At 37.9% G+C, this 24,154-nt stretch overlaps 1 protein-coding gene across 1 annotated transcript in view; it reads right to left on the bottom strand.

Annotated features, from left to right (window-relative positions):
• Positions 1-24,154, bottom strand: part of USP34 (ubiquitin specific peptidase 34) — a 119,451-nt gene that overhangs the window by 23,137 nt on the left and 72,160 nt on the right. Inside the window, exons 37-58 of the mRNA XM_059467457.1 lie at positions 21,831-21,955; positions 20,563-20,715; positions 19,432-19,536; positions 18,881-18,936; positions 17,359-17,479; positions 15,255-15,438; positions 11,363-11,526; positions 10,282-10,347; positions 8,949-9,095; positions 8,800-8,856; positions 8,625-8,702; positions 7,885-7,979; positions 6,794-6,966; positions 6,055-6,208; positions 5,290-5,368; positions 4,193-4,246; positions 4,002-4,097; positions 3,023-3,087; positions 2,851-2,926; positions 2,706-2,753; positions 2,279-2,344; positions 1,006-1,086 (exon numbers count right to left, since the gene is read on the bottom strand). Of these exons, the coding sequence (XP_059323440.1) occupies positions 1,006-1,086; positions 2,279-2,344; positions 2,706-2,753; positions 2,851-2,926; positions 3,023-3,087; positions 4,002-4,097; positions 4,193-4,246; positions 5,290-5,368; positions 6,055-6,208; positions 6,794-6,966; positions 7,885-7,979; positions 8,625-8,702; positions 8,800-8,856; positions 8,949-9,095; positions 10,282-10,347; positions 11,363-11,526; positions 15,255-15,438; positions 17,359-17,479; positions 18,881-18,936; positions 19,432-19,536; positions 20,563-20,715; positions 21,831-21,955 (2,243 nt within the window). The remainder of the gene's footprint in view (positions 1-1,005; positions 1,087-2,278; positions 2,345-2,705; positions 2,754-2,850; positions 2,927-3,022; positions 3,088-4,001; positions 4,098-4,192; positions 4,247-5,289; positions 5,369-6,054; positions 6,209-6,793; positions 6,967-7,884; positions 7,980-8,624; positions 8,703-8,799; positions 8,857-8,948; positions 9,096-10,281; positions 10,348-11,362; positions 11,527-15,254; positions 15,439-17,358; positions 17,480-18,880; positions 18,937-19,431; positions 19,537-20,562; positions 20,716-21,830; positions 21,956-24,154) is intronic.

Below are 24,154 nucleotides of genomic sequence, written 5' to 3'. Positions count from 1 at the left end.
AAAAGGGCCATGTGCCACTCCTAAACAAAGAATATTCTGTCCCCAAGTCCCAGCTCCTCACAGGTTCCAAGTTTGAAAGACAAAGCTGAGATTGAATTTTAACAGAACAGCCAAACCTGGTTTTTATGAACAGATCTCTTGGAGGAACCCTAAACCCAGCCTTTAATATTGGGGTGCACTGAAACATGACTCTACTTTTTCCCTTCTATCTCTACTGTCTGAAACATTTTGATATTTTGGCAAGATGTTTTTTAATTCTGCTGCTGGCTCATAGAACTCATGTGAAAATTTGAAGGAAATTCCCTCCAGTAATTTCTATTTTGTAAAGCATTCATAAGAAGACCTTGCCTACCTTGCACAGAGTTTTCCATGACATATATTCTTTTACTGATGCATTGCATCCAAAAACTATGTATGGGTCTGCATGGAAATATCACTTTAATAGCTAGAAATCCAACTGAAGAATTCAAGTTACATAGAGTAACTGTTAAAATTACTCCTTAACAACTTGTAAAGAAGTTCACTTGTAAGTGACACTATCAATAGCTGGATTTGTGAATGTCCAAATGCTACTAATATAGGGTTTGTTTTTTTAAATATTTCCAGAAAAGAGTATGCTTTGTGGCATAATACTGTAAAATTACCTCTACCCACAAAAATTTACTACACATGTTTCCAATTGGAGCTTTGAGGAGTACTGAATGTAAACAGTTTGATTTTTTTTTTTTTTCTGACAGTGGAGCTTGATGAACTAATGTTGAATTTATTCAGAAAAAAATCTTTTGTTTAAATGTAAAATGTTCAGATTTGCAGAGATCAAGAGGGAGTCACAGAAACCTTAAATTGCATCTACTGTGATTCAGTGATGCTGCCTGTACAGCTGTGCTGGGGTTGTAACACCTCAGACAATTCAGGTATTCACTGGCAGAATCACAGCCACCAGACCTGGCTGTTTCTGCTCACAGCTCAAGCAGTCACCTGACTTGGAAAGGAACTTTTTCTTACCTGCCTCACAATCTGATTGGGACACTTTATTAGAATCTGCATTGGCCACCAATCATCATCAGCCATACGATCCAAAAACCACTGCAGAAGATACATACTGTGTTAGTTTTGTTCCACACTTGCTCTAGTCCAATCTTCTTTTTTGCATGATATTAAAGTCTGAAGAGAAATCGATGTTACTATTATTAAGGAATAGGCAAGTTTTAATCCAAGGGAAATCTAAAATGTCTTCTGTGCATGAAGGAATAAAGAAATAAAGATCAATAGCATTAAACAGTAATATAAATTTATATCTGGTATCTTCTTATCCCTGTGCTCTGCATGGCATTAGAAAATGACCTGGAAGAACACACTTATCCTGTAAAGTGATGTCAACAGCATAAAACCATGCTTACAAAAAAGCATAACCTGAAGAATCTCACAGAAGAGTGATAGGATTAAACAAAGCTTCCCAAGTTAGATCTCTTTTGCATTTTAACATGTGGAAAAGCCTCACGGCCTCCAGAGACCCAAAAAGTATAAAACTAACAGAGAATGACTCATTCCAAGTCAGACTCAGCAAATACCACAGCTCAGTCTTCTCACTCCCAGAATTTTGAGTCACAAGGAAAGACAGTTTAAAATGAAGAATCAACATTCTTACTTTTAATGTACTTGAGTACTCTTTACTACATTAATGTCTTCACCCGAAGATCTCAGGACTACACCCCACTGAGACAAATGTACACCCAAATACTCAATGTTACATAATTTATCAACCTTGAATCAATTTATAAAAGCATAATGGATTAAATTCCTTTCTACTGAATAAAGTCGAAGGCAGGACATAATCTATGCTACGCTCCTTGTACATTTAAATTATCACAGAAACACTCTCAAAACTTTTCTTCAATATCTCAAAATTGCTTTCAACAAGACCACAGCAAATTCTTTGTCTTTCCATGTCTCTTGTGTGAGTTAATTTAAGCTGGTCTTCATTACACAAGTTACCATGTAAAAATGAATCAAACAAAGAGTTTGTGACACTGGCTCTCTCTTATTCCAGTGACAAAACGATTCTGGCCTGTGGTCTCAAGAGGTTTCTGCAAATAAAAGTTAAGTCATTCCCCAGGATCTGCAGTTATCAGAGAGGATGAATTTCATCTCACAGAGCACAAATATACCAAATACAGCAGTTCATAGTCCAAAATATTCCAGGGATACGAACCTCCAGGAAAGTTAAACAATATATAGAAAGTTGGTTTGTACTTTGCTGAGTTCCTAAGTCACTTACTTCACAAGCTGCCTGACTGTTATTAAACTGTTTTGTTAACAGTTCAATCCACTGAAGCATTGTAGGCTGTGAAAAGAAATACAGGAAAAACTGTAACTTCAAATAATGAATTTCAGCATCATCTTTACACATTTCTAAATGGTTCAGTAAAGCACCATATCTTAAGAATTATAAACAATGAACATTTTATGAATAAATAATACATTGCCCCTACAGATAATACCAGTCCATACGTTTTTACATACACATTATATTCCATTGTGCAGTGCTCACTATAAATGGGTAAATTACACTCTAAACATTAACTTTGCATCCTGTATAGTAATTTTACAGCTCAAAATCCCACTTTTTAAAATGCAAAGTACAGATCTGCTTTTGACTAGATTCATGCAGCTACTTAATGAGAATTTACAAGTAAATGGAATACCTTTTCCTTTGAATGAATAAATGTCTCTAGTACAAAGGAAGTGCTTAACTGGAAAAAAAAATGGAACCATTAATTTAGAATGCATGAATTAAAATGTCAACAAGGAAACAGTTAAGAGAGGATGAGATCCTTTGGAAATCCTTACCTTTGCTGTCATCAGAGAAACCGCTTTGGGATCTGGTAGTGTACTTGGGATGCTACTACACAACTGCCACATAAACCTAGAGTCAGTAATTTTATTTGTTAATTAAAATAAACAATGATAATCTGCAAGAAGAAAAGAAGCATTAATATTACATTTTTAAAGAAAAACTTACCCAAAATATGTATGTTCAAAAATGTTCTTGTCTTGAAGGAACTGCATATTATCATGCCATATCCACTGAAGAAAAAATGCTACCATCAGATACAAGAAAGCAGTTTACTTCACTACTTAATCATGATTTTAAAAATATTTAAATGATTCCAAGGCTAAAAGCCACAAAATTTTTCTGTACGAAAAACTCTTTCTGAAAGCACTTTCTTTAGTTTTAAGGAATTGTCGCAAAGATGTTTTATTCATACTACAGTGAGTATTGGCTGTGCCTGCCATGGGACTGCAGAACAGAGCTTCAAACCTTCTCCTCTTTCTGTGGCCTCATTTTTACAACTTCATTATTCAGAGTTTTGGGCTAAAATTTTGAGAACAACAAGTTTAAAAAGAAGCACAGCTGAAGTCTAACCCAAAAATTGATGAGAACTTCTGATAAATTCCTAAAGAATAAGATTTGAATCTCCATCATTAAACGAGAACAGGATTTCTGCATCTCCCCTGTTCCTCTCTCTAAAGTGATGTTTTTGATCACATCAATTCATAGGGATTTTCACAGCAATATAATTTGAACATTTAACTCTGATAAAAATCTATTAATATTTTTAAGACCAAGAAGGATAAAAGCATGATCTGATTTGCTGGCTAGGAATGGAGAGACATTTTCAATTAAGAACCTAAAATGTGGCAGATGCTGAAACAGCCTCAGGCCAGAGGGAGCAGTGACATGGAATTTTTCAGGTGCCAAAAAAGGATTTATCCCATATACAGGACAGAATGAGAAAACATCTAAAATTCACATAAAATATAAATCCTAATTCCCTTCCTATCCCATGACCATCTCCTAAGGCAGACAGCAAAATGAAAGGACTGCCACCTTAGTGCTTTAAATTATATTTGTTTTCCTATGTTTATTCAGATTTTTGATATGTTTAGGGCCTCCTAGAGTGTTTTAAAAATTGGTGTTAAAACAAATCAACTTGTACCTCCAGCAATTCTGATGAAACATCAAATTTGTAGTCTTTGCCATTTTCCTCCTCTGGCTCCATCCGTTTATAAAACAGCATGTAAGCACTGTGTGTCTTGGAGAAAAAAACATCTGTATCATTTTTGCTTTGAGAGAGAAATCATGAATTCAGAAATATAATCACACAACAAGGGTTTGGAAGACAAATACCTTTTCAAAGGAGAAGTCCATAAACTTATCAGTAACAGAATCATAAGTTTTTGTCTGTCAAGAAGAAAGCAAAACCATTAATTACAAGTTTTTTAATGCTTTAGTTTTTAACAGTTTGTGACAGTTCACTTGCACATTTATTTCATGATATTTATGAGGGTTGCTGACAATTTAGTTCCTGCTCAAAGCAATCTTCTTTCTTTTTTTCTTCTCTGGCCTATTCTGAATTTTCCAAGCTACTATGCAATACTCTGCCTCCATCCCAAGCAATTTCCTGGCTCATCCATCTCCCTGACACCTCTTCTTTACAGGCATCTAAAGGTATTTTATCTCTGTGCCAAACAAAGGAATTTTTTGGTTTTTTTTCAGCATATTGTCTTTCCCAGACAAGAGAAGTTGTCTTATGCCCAGGACTGCTTTAGTAAGATACTGTGCTATCCATAATGTGCTTTATATCCTGTATACAGCTATAAATAATGATCAATTCTGGCACAACCTGAGAACCTGAGTGTTGTTTGTATTAATAATGTGTAAAAATTATTAATACAGGCAGCAATAAAAGGCACAGACAAAGATCAAAATGCCTTTTTTTCCCCAGAATACACCTAAGCTTGAAGTAATGATTCCTTCATCAATGGTCAGAGCTAAGGAGCCACCACAAGCAAGGATTCCTAAATTAGCTCACTTTTTTATACCTGAATAAATGGGTATAATGTATAAATAAAGGGGTATCATACATATTATATATATATATATATATATATATATATATAATACAAAATGCATGAAATATAATATATATTATTATAAATGGGTGTAATATATATTTTATATTAATAAATGGGTGTAATGATTCCTAAATCAGCTTCAGACTCACTTTTTTATAGCTGAATAAATGGTATGATAAAAACCAGATTTAGTACAGAAATATCTCTTGTTTGGAGAGACACTTCACTAATTAACTTTGCTTCATTAGTAATACCTGCACTGTACTTCTGACAGCTTCCTTTAAAGGCTCATACAAAGAGCTGGGTTGTAAGAGGCTGTAACAGACACTGGGAGAGTTGAAGATGACAAAAATTTAAGGGATAACTTACAGTCATTTCTCCACCAAAGCATTCAGAAGCAAGCTGGGCAGAGTCAAAGGGTTTAACTTCAGCATCATTGAAAAGGTACCTGCAAGGCAGAAGAGGCTTTGAAAGATCTGCTGCTCATCTCCAGGGGCAAATAAAGCTTCATGAGCACTCCCAGTGACTCCAAGATTGAAACATTTCTATTCATTGCTATGTCTTGTTTAGATCCCAGCAAATGAAAATCTGGTCCCAAAGTCCTGTTTGGCGTTATTGGAAGTTCCTTCTTCCAGTTCTCTCTGGAGGACAGGAAGAGAGGAAACCTTGTCTCCCATGGCAGGGCTCCAGTGAGAAATGGGGATACCGCATCCAAAACCAGCAGGCAGAGCGTTCCCTGCTCTCCTCTGTCTCCCTCCTCCTTCCCATGCCCATGTCCCTCCCCTTCCCCAAATTCTCCAGCCAGAAATGTAGCTGGATCTTCATCCAAGGTACCAAGCAGATTTCAGGAAGGACAACCTAGGAAATCTTTTGTGCTGCAATAATTCCAATCTAGTTCCATCAGGAAGCAACCCTGTGTGCTGAGGCCAGCACAGCATTCCCTGCCACCCCTGTGTTTGAGGAACCACAAAACTCTCCTGGTTACTGATCTGTAGGCCAATAAATCAATAAATAACCTTACAACTATCAAATTCCAACATCCTGTGCTTTCCAGAGGAGCCCTGTATAACTGCACCTAACAAAGCCAACAAGCTTTAGTCATTAAAATATGGAAACAGAAATGGCCCAGCTCACCACTTGTTGTTCTTGTAAGCATGAGGATTGACAATGTCCCTGATAAAACTGTAGTAGTGGCCCCCATCTGCTGTTCCTGTGTGAACTGTCACACCAATCAGGTCGTACTCATAACTCTCAGTTTCCTTCAGATATCCACCATCTTCCTTAAAACCTGAAAGAATTCAACACCAGATTTAATCAGTTATTTCCTGGCTTGGGTTTAAAGACAAGTGTTTGCTAAGGGAGGCAAAAGCCTCCCCTGAAATGGAAAATGTAAACCCCCTCCATCCAAATTGCTATAAAATTTAAATTAAGAGGGCTCTCAGGCAAAAGATATGGGAGCAGGAATAACAGTTTGTTACTAGGGAAGAAAATGAAAAGATAAAATAAACAATGCAGTAAACTAAAACACCACCATCTTCCTTAAAACCTGAAAGAATTCAGTATCATATTCAATCAGTTATTTCCTAACACCCAAACTTCAACATTAGCAATAAACTGGATGCAATTAATTGCAATTCCTTTCATACTTTGTGAAAAAATATAAGATTAATTTGAATTAAAAAATACTTGGAAACCAAAAATTGGCTATTTTCCTTATGTGAAATACAGTGTGTGACTTTAGGAATGTAGGTTGATTAAAGGTATATTTGATTTTACTTGCATCTGTTCCGTATACAGGAAGGGAATATACAAATAAATACACAGTGTATAACACAGAGAACCAAAGCTTGCTGAATCCATTTTATGAGCAAACCTTCTTTCCTGTCATTTTTTCCCATGAGGAAATCTTCAGTGTAGGGTGTCATATCCAGACGTAAAGGGAATGAGAAATGGGTGTTGACTTTCTCCTTCATCATGGTCACCATATTAAATGTGTATCTCATGGTGTTGAAGCTTAAGATTCGAGGTAGTTTCTTAAAACATGCCCTGAAGATCACAAACAAACATGAGTTACAAAAGCTGAGGAGGGTGATTTTTCACAGAGATTTTAAACATTTATTTCAAGTGCAACTTTGGAGATCTGTTGCTAAGACATAAATATCAAATTCAGTGCCCCAGAGCAGGGCAGACTGGGTGGCAGCAGGAAGGTCAAATTTAGCCCATTAAACAATTCTGTTTATTCTGTCATTGTATCTTGGAAGAAACAGCAAATTTACTCATATGGCAGGAACCAGCTTTCTAAAACAGTTCATAAAATAAGCCATGAATGAACTCAACAATGCAAATCCCCTCACTGCAGGGAGTTACATCTTCCAAAACACAGAGGCACAACATCTCCTGCATAAAACCTCATAAAATTTCCAATAATGATTTTCAAGTAAGTTACTCTCTCACCCATGTCATTTAAAACAACAAGGTTTTCCAACTCTAACAAAGGAATTTCTTAGCTGCAACACCAAGACAACATAAAATTTTAATTGACTTTCTCTTTATAAGCAGACTTTGCAAAACATGGAAACATTTTTAAAGCTAGAAATTTTAGTTAAGAAATTCTGGGTGACATGAAACCTAAGCAATTATCCTGCATAATGAGTAACCCACCAACCTCTGAAAGCTTTTAGTATTTTAAACCCAGGACTAATGTTTCCAAAGGGGTTTTTTAATTCAAAAAGGTCATGAACATTTTCCTGTGTCTTTTGCTAAGATGCTTTGGATTCTCTGATTTGGAAATTTGATTTCCTTCTAATTTCTGGTTTGCACAGGGATCCTTACAGGCCTACATGATATAAACTGAATTGAAGAGCAGAGTCCTGCTCCATCTGAAGGATTACTGTTATTCCAAATGGAATTCCAGGGATTTACTAAAAAGAACCATTAGGAATATTTCTTTCTCCCTGGCCACACCTTTTCTCAGCCCGCACTTTCTTCCCACAGTGAGAACATGTGTACATGTTGTCACCTTCCAAGGTGTCTTTAATAGTTACTTCATCAAGAGATTCCTACACAGAAAAAACAAAAAAAGGAGGTTATTCTGGATATTTATATCTTGTACCTGCTTTCCAAACCCCTCCCTTCAAATCTTGCTTTGAGTTTAATTAACATTTCCATAAGTTATGAAAATAAAGCCCCAAAATTTTTTACAGAAGAGTACACACCTGAACTAAAAGAGTTTGACAGGAAAAACAGTTTCTAACCCATATACAGAATTAAGGAACCAACTTAAAAATGGTGCATAATATTCCAAGCTGTCTCCAAGAATTCAAATCTGTTAAATTTAAATTTCAACTGTGAGAATAATGGTTGTTTAAAAAGCTTGAAAACACAGAATTATGTTGGTGTAAGCTTTAAATTAATTTCACAAACAGTAGTACTTGTAAATGTTAAATCTTTTGACATTTACAGTTCTCATATAAAATGACCCCAGCATGTTTAAAACAAGTAAATAGATATTACTGACTGTAAAACAACAGCCAATGACTATTGCTGGCTGCAGCTGATGGCACACAGCAGTGAAAAGCTGAAAATAAATTATCCCATAGTATCAACCTCAAAACACCCCAAAACTGGAGTGCAGACAAAAAGCATTGACATCTTTAGTGTGTGGCAGTGAGATGTGAGATTGATCTCAGCCTGGCACTACTCACATAAATATTCTTCATGTCTGCCACCTGGCACCTCACTGTGTAGAACTCCTCAGCTGTCTGACTCACATGCTCACAGTCCTGAACAAAGGCAAGAGAAAAGCCATGAAATCACTTTTTTTGGAGAAGTTAGGAAATAATTATCTTTAAAAGATCAGACTACAGAAGGAGCACTTACCAAAGAAACGACGTTGTTTGTGATAACACCTCCAAACAAACTTTTCACTGTGTTTTTCTGTGAAAGAAAGAATAAATAAATTCTGTCAAGGAAATTTGAGCAAATCCCTAAGTTCTCAAGCTCCCTTTTGCTCCCTCTTAATAACTCACCAGCTCTGGAGACATTTCCTCTATTTTTGTTATCAGGTCAGTGAAGAACTCAGTCATGTCCTTCTGCTCTCCAGTGTTCAAGGGCTGCTTATCCATGGTGTAGGTTTTACAGAAAGGCCTTGGGTTGTAGGCCTTACATTCACTTTCCTTTGGATAAAAAATATCAAACAACACCAAATCAACCCAAATCTCTTTCTTTTGAAGTTACACAGATGTACCCCACACACACATATGAGTATCTGTTTTAAAAAAGACATCTTTTACATAGAATAATTTCCTAAATGTCTCAATATTTCTGCTGAAATGCAAAGCAGTTTTTAACTAATTGATAACCATTGTCATGATACCAGTGAGTAAAATATCATTAGTAGAAAAAGTATTAAAAATATTTAGGAAATACTTCATTAAATGAATCATTAAAATAATGATTTTAATGGTGCTGAAGATGTAACATGAGCATTTTCTATTTGTTTAGACACAAAATAAAATGTGAGAACATCAGCTTGTATTTATATATATATGGACATTGCTGACTAAAATCTCGCCAAGTGCTCAATTCTCATTCAGACTCCTCTATGTTTTCATCTGGTTTTCAACAGGATGTGTGCAGCCAGAGCAAAGAATGTGCATTCAAAGCAATTCTTTAGAATCCATCCCCACTGCACTGCCTTGCACACTGGGAATGCAGGACTCACTCACTCTGTTCTCTTTTAAGGATGTACAGCAAAGCAGCACCTCCTGTAAATACTGCCATTTTTAGAAAAAATAAAATATTGCCTTTTTTAGAAAAAATAAAATATTGCCTTTTTTAGAAAAAATAAAATATTGCCTTTTATAGAAAAAAAAAGCTTTCTCCAAGATTTAAATGGTAAGTCTTGCTATGACTTTCTGTTCCTATGTTATTTTATGCTTAATGAACACCTAATTTAATAATTTCTATTAATCATGAGAGGCACTACAAATCAAGATTCTTTTCCCCACCCATCTTCAAAGTAGTTGTGAATTTCTTACACAAAACCAGTGTCTGGACACTCAACTCTCCTCAGGTTTTTTCATTATTTCAGACTTGTTTCAGTGTTTTAACAGCAGTGAACATCTGGCAACTGCTTTAATTTTGTTCGATCCCAAAATTTCAAAATTTTGCTGCATTTCAATGGATGAATCTTTAAATATTGGGGCAAGGAAAATGCAAATCATAAAAATAAATTATTTTATTTTATCACCAGGGAAATTCCACCTCCCCAACACCTCTGTAATTCATTGATTCACCTGCACTATGTACAAAGAACCTCTAAAATAGGACACCTTCTACAATACCCTCTTTGACACCTACCATTAGATATGTAAACATCTTCTGGAGTTCCAGCAGAGTGGTCTTGTGTTTCATATCTTCTGAATACTAGCAGAAATTCATAAAAGAAGACTTGATCTTATTATTTTCCAAAAACATACATTAAACAGATGCAACAGCCAAATAAAAACCCAATTACTTTATTATGGACCATAAAGAAAAATGATTGCATACAGGAACACACAGTCTGTTATTTTCTATTTAGAATTTTTATACTTTTTTTACACTTTATTTGGCATGTCAACATTAAACCTGAGAATAAAATAACTTCACTTTCTAAAAATTTATTGCAGGTAGGAGCTTTTGGGGAAGTATTACAAAGTGTTAGTGGTTTTGGAATATTTTTTTTAAATTTACAGATGTTGTGAGGACTCTGAACAGCCCTCTCCATAATGCATTTTCTGAACAGACCAGTAATAAATATGTAATTTAAAATAAAATGTTAAATTAAACTCTCTTATTTGCTTTTTATTTGCATGTAAATCCAGAATTTACACGACAAGTACCAGCAATGAACAATAACAGAAAATGATGAGGTCACTGCCAATGAGGGTGTTTCACACATTCTATGTGATGTCAGGGACCAAAACGATATTTTCTCTCTCACAATAAAGAGATAAAAGTGATAATATTGAACTTCTGGAAGTCAACCAAAGTATGATAATTTACAGGGCCTGCTGTACTTCTGACAGCACGAGATAACGTGCTCTGGGACTTTATAAACATTCATGGAAAAACATTTCTTAACCAAATGACAAATCAGCAGTTAAGAAACAACAGACAACTCCCATAAACCCAAACCTGAATCAAGCTACTTGAAAGCAATAGAAATATGACTTTTGCAACATTTTATTTCGCTGCCACCTTAAGAACCTACCACATTAAATATTTAAGAAAAAAAAACACTGAAAAGACACCAGCAAAAGCATCCAACTACACAAAAAGCAGACTAAACCCTGAAGAAATATTCTTTATCTAGATGTACGTCTTAGAATTCAACCTGTATTTTTTCAGTATCTGCACTGATTCTGAATGTGAATTTCTGCCCAAGTGCCCCACTCACCTTTGCAGTGAAGATTGCTTGCCTGGCCTCTGGGATCATGTAGAGCTGCTGGATGGTGGAGGCCAAGTAACACGTGGCTCCAAGGTTGGTTAAGCCCACAAACCTGCACTCAGCACGAACGTCATCGTGGGGCCAGTAATCCCACTTGTAAGGGGCATGGGAGGCTGTGGAGGCAGCAAGCACACAGGCAGGACAGCAGTCAGTTCAGAGGAAAATTGGCAAAAATCCAATGAAAAGTTGGATGTTCACACTAATAAAAAGTCACTGGTTATGCTCTGTACATTGTGGTGTTGTGAGGTCCTCAGGGGGGATGAGGTGAGAGATGAGAATCTGACTCCGCGTTCTCAGAAGGCTGATTTATATTATATTATATTATATTATATTATATTATATTATATTATATTATATTATATTATATTATATTATATTATAAATATCAATTATATATATCAATTATATATATCAATTATATATATCAATTGATATATATTATATGTCAATTATATATAAATATATAATATATTATTATCAATTATATTACATCACATTACATTATACTATAATACATCACATTATATTATACTATATTACATTACACTATATTATATTATACTATACTATATTACATTACACTATATTATATTAGATGCTATTCTAAAACTATACTACAGAAAGAGAAAGGATACATCAGAATTCTAGAAAATAATTATAATGAAAGCTTGTGACTGACTCCTCAGAGTCTGACACAGCTGATGGGGATTGCTCATTAATTAAAAACAATTCTCATGGAACCAATCAAAGATGCAGCTGTTGGTAAATGATCTCCAGACCACATTCCCAAACAATCAGATAATTACTTTCATTCTTTTCTGAGGCTTCTCAGCTTCCCAGGAGAAGAAATCCTGGCAAAGGGATTTTTCAGAAAATATCATGGTGACAGTACATTTACAGGCAGGAGCCAGACTGTGCCTGATCTTTAGGAAAATGGTTTCAATATTCCTGAGGAAAATCTTTAAAATCTTTGGATAGAGAGCAGCCTTCCTGCAACATCACTCTGGGCTGCAAGGGGCTCTCTGTGCTCTCCAAATGTCAAGTGAATCAGACTGAAAAAGCCATTTTCTTTTTCTTCCAAGCTTTCTATTCTCTGAATTTCATAGCAGAGATGGATTTCTTACACAGGGAGGCACCAGACAAGTTTGGCAGGGCTGAGTGACTCTTTCATGAGCCTTGTTCTGACATGGCTGCCAAGAAATCAGAAGAATGGCAAAGTTCTCCTCATCTGCCAGTCAGGAAGATGGTAACCAGCTTAGACAATCCTCCTTGGTATCCAAGAAGTTGGACACAAAGCCCTGCATGAATCCAGCTTTGCTATTCATCCCCAAAGATGTCATTCTCTGAAAGCACAGTGTGTTCCACCAATAATTCAGCACCTCTGCTGAAGTGCATGTTCAGGTAAAGAGGAAAAAGAATCCCCCAAAATTGTCTGGATTTATTTTACAATCCATAAAAGCTATGTGGGGTCCAAGACTTAAACTTTAAATCCTCAATTATTCTGTCACAGATGAAAGACTCATTAGGGATTCTTCTCAATCCACATCATCAGACAGAAATTCAGGAAATATCTGGCATCCTCACATCTTCAGAGACCAGACGCTCAGGACTTTCTGTTGCACAACAAATAATAGTTGTAATCTTCATTCTGGCACTGGCACCAAAACAACTATTAGCCCTGAAGCTCCAAGGAGGGAAGAAAAGAGCTTTAATTCTCCTGTTTCAGCAAACCTCAGTGCTGTGACCTCAGGTTACCTGGGCTGCTCAGCCAGTAGAAACAAAGCTCCCCTGCACATTTCACCTCCTAAAGGAGGTCACGAGCCTGGCAGAATAATCCAAAATTCCCTCCCTTGCCTGCAATCCCTAAATGACAGCATCCTAACTCACCCTTTGTGATGGAAGGGCTCAGCATCTCTGCCTGCCTGGAGCTCATCAAGCTCTAATTGCAAAGCAATCACTGACTCCTCTGTACTTCACAGAGCAGCTGGGAGGATCTTCCACCTCCTTCCATCTGACAAAGAGCATTCAGCAATTTGACAAGGACTTTCTCAGGATGACCTTGTGTTCCCCAGCCTGGGATTTTTTAAGTGACTGACTTCATTTGTGTAATAAAATTTTTCCTTCTCCATATGGATCTTAACTAGAAAGGCAAATTTGAGACTTCTTGATGTCTATCTTCTTTATTCCTCACTGTTGTTATAGAAACCAGATTTTTCTCAGGAAGAGAAGGGGAAACTTGAAACCAATCTTGCCATGCTCACATTCTATTTTAAGCAAACTAAAGCTGAATTTTTTCCTCTCAGAATGACCATGCATTTCTTTACATTCCACCTTGTGAGGATGCTCCTGCTCCACTGGTAACACCAGAAATGATCTTTAACTTGCTGGGAAGTGAAGCACCTCCTCTTTGAACTGAAGGGTTTTATCAGTCTTTAAAGAAGCAAAACTCCAAATACTGCAAGAAATTTATGAACAACGGAAGATACCTAAATGCACTCTTCAGTGAGATCATCCTGAATGAACTGGGAGCCCTCCCTGCCAAGAAAACACATTTAAAATCAAAGCTAGGATGGAAATTTCTACTATTTCCCTTAATGTTTCTCCTAAGAAGGATGGAGGGATAGGCCTAAGACTAAGATTTTTGAAGACCAGTAAGATTACAGATATAACAAAACGGAAAAGCCCAGTTTCAATAATCTTTGGATCACAGCAAGGGAACAACAAGCCCTTAAACAAATGAGGTTTCACAAGTCCTGTGCTGGGTGCACATCACAGAGACAACAGCACTGTGGCAGTTGAAATAAAATTAACATTCATGCAAGTGAGAAATGCTGGATATGGAGCAGGAGCACAGAGCAGATGGCTCTGGAGAACTTGGGATGAACAAACCATCTAGGAAAGAGTGTTTGGAAGAAAGTAACAACTGTGGTAAATGTTACAGAGGAATTACTGAGACTTGGAGTGAGGAAAACACTGATTGTTAAAAACAAATTACTTCACCTGGAGAGATAGAGACACCCTCAGCAGCAGATAATGTGCTCATAGCAAACATAAATATCCAATATTTTCATAAAATATATTCTTCATAATATTTCTTCTGAGCACAGGAGACCTTGGAAGGCCCCAGGCATAAGAGAACAGAACACAAAGCATTATTATGATCAGATTTCTCTTTTGCTTGCTGAATTGTAAGGCACTAAAATCAATTCCACACATTATAATAAATTACAGAACCTCAGGTTAGAGAAATTTTAACTGGGCATGTGAAAGGAAATCTAGCTAAAGCTAAAAATGCATAATGAGGATTTGCAAACCAAAGATAAAATATTAACTAGCTGAAATGTTGCTGATTTCCATATTATACACAGGAACTGTGGCTCCAAAAGGCAGGAAGCATGGAAGCCAAGAGGCACAGCAAAACTGCTTGATGCAGATATCTGGGTACAGACTGAAGTCAACTGCAGTGATACCAGAGGCTCTGGAAACACCACAGGGCTGGTCAGAACTCCAATTCCTCCATGTGGTTTCTACACTTTGGTTTATGTATAAATATTCCATGGTTCATGTCAGAAAGGAAAAGGGAAATTAAAATCCAGCACAAGAGGGTGAAGCATGTAAAATCCAGTGTTCCCTGTGTGTACCTGCCATTTAACAGGACCACACACTCTAAATAATAATATTTAAGAACAGGTGATATGGAAATGATGATGGGATTTCATTGGTAGGTGAGCAAAAGATGCCAACACTTGTGTGACACTGCTCCAGGGGACAGGAGATAAACAGCAGAGCTGTGAATTCCCAGAGCAGGGTTAGTGGCCACAAACTCTCCAGAGGTTCTTACACTGCATGTGCTGAGCCATGACCCAGTTGTGGAGCAGCCTGTAGTTTTCCACTGAGCCTTTCACCATTTCCACCAGCAAGTCATAGGCAGCAGCCCTGGAGGAGTGGGACTTGCACTTGGGCTGCTGTCTGTCCTTCAGGCTGGGCAGCAAGAACAGCAGGTTGAAGATGTCCCTCAGAAACTCCTGGAAAACATGAAATTGGCACATTGAGCAGCCTGAATGTACTCTTAAAACATGAACCATATATCCACAATTTTCTAGGAAATTCTGTTGACTTTCTGGACCTTTATCATGCAGCATTTCTGACCTGAATACCAGTTCTGAATCACAAATTTCAACAATTCATACTGCATAAAGTGCACTGTAACCACATTATAGTGTAAAGAGGAACATACCAATAGGAAAAGAATCATAAAATATGATTGGTTTTATGATTGATAACCTGACAAACCAGACATGGATTTTCAGTAACTTTTAGAACTACTTTTTCAAGCTTTTCTTAAGCTTTCCATACATCCAAGCTACATAAACCTGACCTTTGCATTCCTCTATTTTAATTTCCATATCCTCCTCCACACTGCATTCTGTGAATTGAATTCTTACTCTCATTTAATCTGCAAGCTCTCCCTAAGTTAAATACACTTATCCAGTGGAACAACAGAAGCAGTCTCTTCAAATGCCAGCAGCAATGTCACATTTGGACAATCAAATTACCTTCAGGGCTGTTTTATAACAACAGAATAAACAACCAAGATATAAACAACATCATTAAACACCAGGGCCTACTCTTCAGCTGAAAAGGCCCAATAATAAGTTCTGTAGAGCCTACAGAAAAAGAATCAATCTAAAATTTTTCTTACACACAATTTGCCTTTTTTTTTAATGCTAATGCAGTTCTCAAAGATAAAATAAATAGTTTTAATATAAATAAAATAGTTTTAATATAAATAAACAGTATTAATATAAATACATAGTATTAATATAAATAAATAGTTTTAATATAAATAAACAGTATTAATAGAAATAATTTTAATATGAAGAAAATAGTTTTTTAGCAAACTTCCCCTGCTTCACCACTTGTGCACCTTACAGGTGGAATGCAATAATCTTGTAACAGATCTCTGCCACTGCACAGGTGTGGAGTTCAAATTGTTACTTTTAGATCAGACTGCCCAGGATCTGGTCAAAATCAGCTGTTGTTAAGGACTTAAACCAGTTAATGCTGATCAATAGTAAAAACATTTAAAAACAAGAAATGAAAATAAATAAAACTTCAGGGATGGAAGAATGCCATTCTGGAATTACACAGAAAGGGAAGAAACTGTATGTGCTGCTTGTCACTAAAGGAATATGTGTGGGCTTGTCCATCATCCTAAGGCTAGAAATATGAGAAACTTTCACATACTGATCCCTGCAACCAAAATGTGGTGGCAAAGGCCCAGTTCAGATCTCTCAGGTGTCGGTTTCTCGGCTGTTTAGGTGTTCTGGAAAGGCCCAGGGATGGCCTTGAAGAGCCGACGCTTCAAAGGACGAGGAGAGACTTCTGATCTTTTCTCGGTCTCAGTGTTTATTAATTGTTTATCTAAAAGATTTTCTTTCAGCCCGACAGAGGTCTGCACAGCAAGTCAGCCATGAGCACACTGCAAGCCCCCGGGCGGTCACTTATCTTTATACCCGAAGTTACGTGTACAATATTTATCATTTTTCCCCAATACCTTCTACCCTTATTAACCGGTGCACTTCTAGTAATAACCAATCCCAAAGTGCCACCATCACCACAGAAGATGGAGGCCAAGAAGAAGAAGAAGAAGAACAGGACACGCCCCAATTCCTCCATCTTACTTCTTTAGACCCCCCTGTACAGAAATCCTAAACCCTGTGTCTTACACGCTAATTAACTTATCCCTTCACCATTCACCCAGTGAAATCCTCCCAGTCCTCATACAGGTGTCATCTCCTGTGTAGGATCAAAGTCCAGCCACCAGACACTTCTGGCAGCATTCCAGGACTCCCGAGCCCCCCAAGGGTGTTCTCGGCCACTCTGCACCTCCATCCTGAGGTGCTGAGATCCCACACTCAGGGGTGCTGCAGTGCCCTGCTCACCTGGCCCTCCCGGGAGAATTTGAAAGGCGGTTTGTGCTTGATGACACTGGTGGCGAGGCGCAGCAGCCCTGTGAGCCCATCGTCCTCGATGTTCCCGTCCTGGTGGTCCAGGATCTCCCTGCTGAGATGCACACACAGGAGAGAAGGTGTCACACACATGTTTTAGGAAAAATCCTCTTTTCTCCAGAGAAGCTGAGAGGCCTCAGGAACAAAATGTAAATATTCATTTACTGCTGCTGTGGAATGCAACAGGTGCATCTGGTATTGGTCTCATGGGGTTGTTTCTCATTAATGGCCAATCACAGTCAGCTGTCTGGACTGTCTGGTCAGTCACAAGCCTTTGTTACCATTCCTTTTCTATTCTTAGCCAGCCTTCTGATGAAATCCTTTCTTCTATTCTTTTAGTATAGTTTTAACAGAATATATATAATAAAATAATAAATCAGCCTTCTGAAACATGGAGTCAGATCCTCATCTCTCCCCTCATCCTAAGACCCCTGTGAACACCATCACAAGAAGGAATGTCACAGCTCTGCCCCAGTGACCATGCACCCAGTGCACACTGCAAACAATGGCTTATTGTTTGGGGGAGGATACAATCTTCAACTCATCAGGAGAACTGGGAGGTTGGAACACAAGGTGGGGAATACACAGTATATAAACCAATGAAGGATTTCAAGGGAGGAGAACAGCTTGGCATAGGAAGGGCTAACAACTGGATGGGTGTTGGAATCTTCAGCTTGTCAAAGTGCCCCCGAGAAAAGTTGAAAGTGTCTTTTCCCAGTCTGGTGCTTGAAGGAGGAGTCAGGGCTCCTCAGTTCTCAGTCTCAGAGTTGTTTATTGTTTCTTATCTATAAAAAATTTTCTCCTGCCCTGCCCAGGTCTGTCCAGCAAGACAGTTCCAGACACTCTGCCTGGGTGGTGTTATCTCTTTATACTAAAAACTATGTGTACAATGTTTACAATTACTTTTCAACACCCATAACCCATGTTAGACAGTGAGCTTATATTCTAAACCAATCCAAAAGTGCCAACATCACAGCAGAAGATGAAGGCCAAGAAGAAGAAGGAGAAAGGCTGGACATGCCCAGTTCCCTCCATCTTGCCTCCTGAACCCCCATACCAAAAACCCCAAAATCTACTTTTCCACCCTCTGATAACTTCACTGTTATTCTACTTAAACTGTTGTGGCTTGCTGGTCTTCATACAAGGTTGGTAATTTGCTCCACGGGTCATAATCAAACCCACAGGTGTTTTGGGCTCCTGAGCCCCCTGGCAGGGGTCCTGGACAGCCAGAGGGATGTCCTGGGTTCCCACAGATGGGGGGGAAGGAAGGGGGTTTGAAACTTGGCAAGGAAGTAGCTGAGTAACAAACAGATAAACGACACCTGGCTCAACTAAACAACAAAGGCAGGTGTGTGTCACTCTAAAAACGGGGAGAAAAACACAGAGACTACAAAACCACAAATCAAACTAAAAAACACACTATAACACAAGGGACATTGCTGGGGGCAAGGCTCACCTCCTAATGCAGTCAGCGAGGTGTCTGGCCAGAGCATCCAGATCCAGCAGGGTTGTCTGATTGAAAAGAAAGAAAATAGAACAAAAATCAGAAAGAATTATGGGCTTCTTTTGGAGGAAATGTTATTACTGCACACAGAAAAACAGAGATAATTAAAACTCATTTTCAGGCATGCCCTAAGGTAAGTTTTCTGATTTATGCTAAGTGTCTGTTAACTGAATTTAACTCTTTCAGCTTTAATCAAATACTTGATTAGCTCCTCCTTGGAACACACTTGAATTATCAACAGTGTAATTATCACAGATAATTACACTATTCCCATGTCTGTGACCTTCAACTAAGCTCACCTTGTGTGTTAGAACAACTCCCCTTTCTTGACCCCACAGAGTCACGACCTGAAACTTCCAAGAACTACTAAATACACATCAGAGTAAACTGGGAGATGGAAAACATCCAAGAGCTGCTCACAGTCCATCAGATGTTAAGAAAAAAACATCTGAAGACACAAATGAAAAGCAATAAACATTGGTATGAATGCAAGGCAGACCTACCTGACTTGCATCTTTGACATGAATGTTATCAATCAGTTTGCACAGCAGCCAGAAATACTCCTTACAACCAGGTCTCAGCACAGCTTCCTCCTCATAATCCTCTATCTGTGGAAAGAAATTGCTTTTGTTCCCAAGTAGAACACAAAATAACAGCATTAAAATAGCACAGGGAAGCCAGTAACTGTGTTACAAGAGAATTACTTCCTTCAAGCCTCTAAGCTAAGTATAAGAACAATGTATTTTACAATGGTAACAGTGTATGCTCTGTTTTTCTTCTGCAATATTTATTCATTTTCTTGAAAAATTGTCAGGATGGTCTGCCAGACCTGTAAAAGATTTGTAAAATAGTGTGGAGTTCATCCCACCCACTGCAAATCACAAAATCTATGATTAGACTGGACAAAACATGAAAAACTTGGGCTGATTTCAATTAGTAAATACATCTCTAATTTAAAACTCTCCTGGATAAATATTGCAAGATCTTCTGTAGACTGTTTTAATTTAAATCTTTTAAAAATATCTGTGTACATGGACATGGAAATTTAAAAACAAGAGCACTTCCCAAAAGTTGTCCTGCATTTCTCCAGGCACAGCCAAGCTATAAATTACTGCAGTGTCACAGTTTAACCATTTTTGGAAAGTTTCTGGAAACATCTAAGCCAGAAGCCTTCATATCTCCATGCATCTGAAACAGTGTATCAGACACCACAATAATGTGCTACCATGTTTAGTTTTTATATTTTGTATGTATATATTATATATTAGATATTAGATTATTATATATTATATTGTTAAGGACTTAAATCCTTAACAACATATATTATATTAAATCATATATAGTATGATATGATACAACGTAATATAATATTTAAATGCAATAATATAATGTAAATAGTAAGATATTATTATATAATGAATAAAAATAATGAATAAAAATGTTATGTTATCTTATATAGTATTACATTATATTATATTAAATTATATGTTTTATATGTTACTTTTTAATAATAATCTTAATTTTTTACTTTTTAATAATTTTTTTTACTTTTTATATTATTTTAAAACTTTAACATTTTTATAGGAATTTGAAATTTATCTTTGAGAAAGTCTTGTGAGTTTTTAAGTTCTTACCCTAATTGGTTTCAGAGCTTGAGCATCAGGGAGGAATTTCAGCAAGGTTGATGCAGCCAGCAGCAGAAAGGAGCGATTGATGGAGTCTCCCCCATCCAGGCCAGAGAGAGACAATTTGTACAAACCATTGCAGGACTCGTGGCGAACTGCAGTCTAGGAAAAATAATGAAATTAACATGATTGCACACATTCTTTGCAAGATTTTTTTCTTTTGTATGTTTTTCCTTTCATAGGTACATAAATTCCTCTCATAATATCTAAGAGGTTATCAGGGTTGAATGTATTTTTCTCAAACAGGGATTACAAATAATGTGTATTTAAACTGCTTACAGAAAAATGCAAATTATACTATTCTAATTAAAAAGATGATTTGTTTGTGCCCTGTGTCTTGAGTTATGTATTTTCCATGGAAATGATTACAGTGACTAGAATAGAAAATATCACATCAGGCAAATCAAGGAAATCTATGTGAATCCTGGATTTACTCTTACTCTTTCAAAACTACTAATTAATTTAATTTCACTACAAAAACTATTTTCTTCTTCCTTTTATTAAGAAAAATATCCACAATCTAATCAACGTTTGGAAGTTTGCACTCTCTCATTTCCAGGGATTTTAAAGGGAGCCAGCCTGCAAGCTTTTTCTGTGCTTGAGTAATAAAACAAGAGGTAAGAATTACCACACCATGTCCACCTTGCACTTTTAAGCAATCACCAATAAATACAAAAAAAAAATTCCACTGTGAATATAACTGATGCAATTTTTAAGCTTTTATTCCATTTAAGCCTATAGAGCATCATTGGTCTAGCTTTAGTAAAAAAAATTACTAAAAGCTAGACCAATCTTTGGTCATGACAAAGATCTTGGTATCAATTCTCATTCACCTCATTTTGTGATTCTAAGTATAAAAAATAAATAGCAAAAAAAAAAAAATCTAATAATGTGAAAAACATCATGGGGAAGTACATTTCAGCTAATTCAAGTCAGGTGGCATCACCCAGAAATTTCAACAAATTACCCAGAAATTTCAACAAATGGCAATGAAAAAATGACCTTCAAACAGAAGCCAAGGAGAAAGGTGAGGGTTTATAACCTGGTTTGTGACTGAACACAGAGGTGCCACCTTCCAGTGATCACTTCTCACCCAGCACTGCAAGGAACTGAAGCAGGTCCTGCCACTTGGAGCAGGAAACCACAAGCCTTGGATTGAATGGCAAGCCAAAGGTAATGACACTAATTAGGAATGCAGCAAGCTCCCATTGCCATACCTCTGGAATAAGCAGGGTGAGTTTCTTGAGCCACTCTTGCAAATGGTCACTGTCAGCCAGGCTGGATTTCACCAAGGAGCAGCAGTGAGCCCAGCTCACCAAGAGCCACATGGAATAGTGAGTGACTGCAGGAAGAGAGAAACCCCACATGGAACAGTGAGTGACTGCAGGAACAGAGAAACCCCACATGGAACAGTGAGTGACTGCAGGAACAGAGAAACCCCACATGGAACAGTGAGTGACTGCAGGAACAGACAAACCCCACATGGAACAGTGAGTGACTGCAGGAACAGACAAACCCCACATGGAACAGTGAGTGACTGCAGGAACAGACAAACCCCACATGGAACAGTGAGTGACTGCAGGAACAGAAAACCCCACATGGAACAGTGAGTGACTGCAGGAACAGACAAACCCCACATGGAACAGTGAGTGACTGCAGGAATAGACAAACCCCACTGTAAACCACACCTGTCTAGAGTCAAACATACACTTAACAAACCTGTTGGCTCCTTAAACCTGACTTCCAGCACTTATTTCCCTCCTAGCTGTGCATTACACACCATTTATCAAGGTAACTCCAGCACCCAAATGTGAGCTTCAGCAGAACAGACTGGCTGCAGCTCCTCAGATACCTGAGAGTGCAGTTCCCAAGAGACCCTTACTCACAGCTCCTTAAGGTTTCCTGTTTCATGGACATCCCTCTCATGATCCCACACTGCTGCCACTGCCATCAGGTGACCAAAGCAGGCAGCCAAATTCAGAGCTGCCCCTGAAGGCTGAGCACAGGCACAGAATTGCAGCCTTTTACTCTGATTTTGGCTTCATCACACCTGCCAGTTCTAATGGGTGTAAGCACAGCAAGGGCATCCTGGGCAAAAGGGCTGCACAGCCCAAAATGACATTTACTTCAGTAACTGGCAAGACAAAATCTCTCCTGGCACTAAGGATACAAAAAAACCTGAGTTTTACCATCACATCTGCACAGTTACTTCCTGTTTTGTACTAATTTCTGTGACCACGTTTGTGTTGCCCCAAACAAAAGTTCCATTGCAATCACCTTGCAGCCCCCAAGGAACTTTGGAAATTCTTGGGTAGTGTCTTTGTAATGAAATTAGAACGATAATTTTGCAGTGCTTCAGACTCCATCCAGTGCCACCTTTCCTCTGTAATAAGGCCAGCATGCTGTCCAGGACTACACTTTCAAATACTCCATTTTTGTAGGAATTATCAGCAGAGAAACCTTTCTTCATCTTTCATTATTTAGGAGAGAGACTGCCAGCAGCAGGAGCCCAAGCACAGACCTATCAAATGAATGGCAGTAATTTTTGGGGCCAGTATCTACTGGGATATATTCCCAGTAAACAAGGCCTGAACACTCAATTACAGATGTGTCCAGGGGTGTCCAGAACAGTTTTTTATGGAATAGGACCCCACCTGTCTTGCCAATGAAGCTTTTCGTCATGGCAGAATAAAGCTGCTCCTGGAATAAGGTCTAAATTTAACTTTTCAGGTGCAGCCAGAGTTTATTCCTGGTATCTCCCTCAACTTCTACTCAACTTCCACCTGAATTTCCTATTTTCTTCTTTGCAAAGTGTGACATTTCCATAGGATCCTGCCTGCACACCTCTGCCATTGGTTATTAATGCAGGATAAAGTGCTGTATGGGACTTGTCTCAATTTGCTGTTCTCCTCATTGATGCAACCTGAACTGAAAAGTCTCACATGGAATTTCTGCCACAAGCCCAATAAGAAATGTTTTGGCAAGAGGGAAGCAGCTGAAAACCTCACTGAGCAGAAGATGCTTCCAACCACTGCCCCAGCTTCACTCCCAAAATAAAACTGAATTTCCCCCTTCCTGGTTTTATATAAAGTTTGGGGATGAGGGGTGGGAGCAGGAATGGGGGAAAATCTAGATGGGATTTAGCCTGGAAAGAGGACTGGGAAAATCTCAATGAGGTTTCAGCCAGAAACAGGAGAGGAAAAACCCAGAGAGGAACTCTCTGGGAAGCTGAACTGGGAGAAAACACAACCTGGATTTCACCTGGAATTGGGATTGAAGGAAAACTGGACTGGAATTCTCCTGGGAAGTGGCTCAGGCAAAAACCTGAACCAGATTTCACAGAAAATCCAGATGGGGGAACACATGGAGTGGATTTCCCCTGGAAAGTGGATCAGGGAATAACCAGGACCAGATTTCACCCTGAACCCAGACTGGGGAAAAAACCCAGACTGGATTTCACTCAGAAACCAAGGGTATTTCCTTGGAGGAAAACGATTTTCCAGCTTTCTAACAGTGCAATAAACGAAAATAATAAATTATC

The sequence above is a fragment of the Ammospiza nelsoni genome, chromosome 3, assembly GCF_027579445.1.
Source record: "Ammospiza nelsoni isolate bAmmNel1 chromosome 3, bAmmNel1.pri, whole genome shotgun sequence".
Classification (NCBI taxonomy): domain Eukaryota; kingdom Metazoa; phylum Chordata; class Aves; order Passeriformes; family Passerellidae; genus Ammospiza; species Ammospiza nelsoni.
Note: the sequence above shows the minus strand (reverse complement) of the source record. Positions and strands in the feature narration are given on the sequence as shown.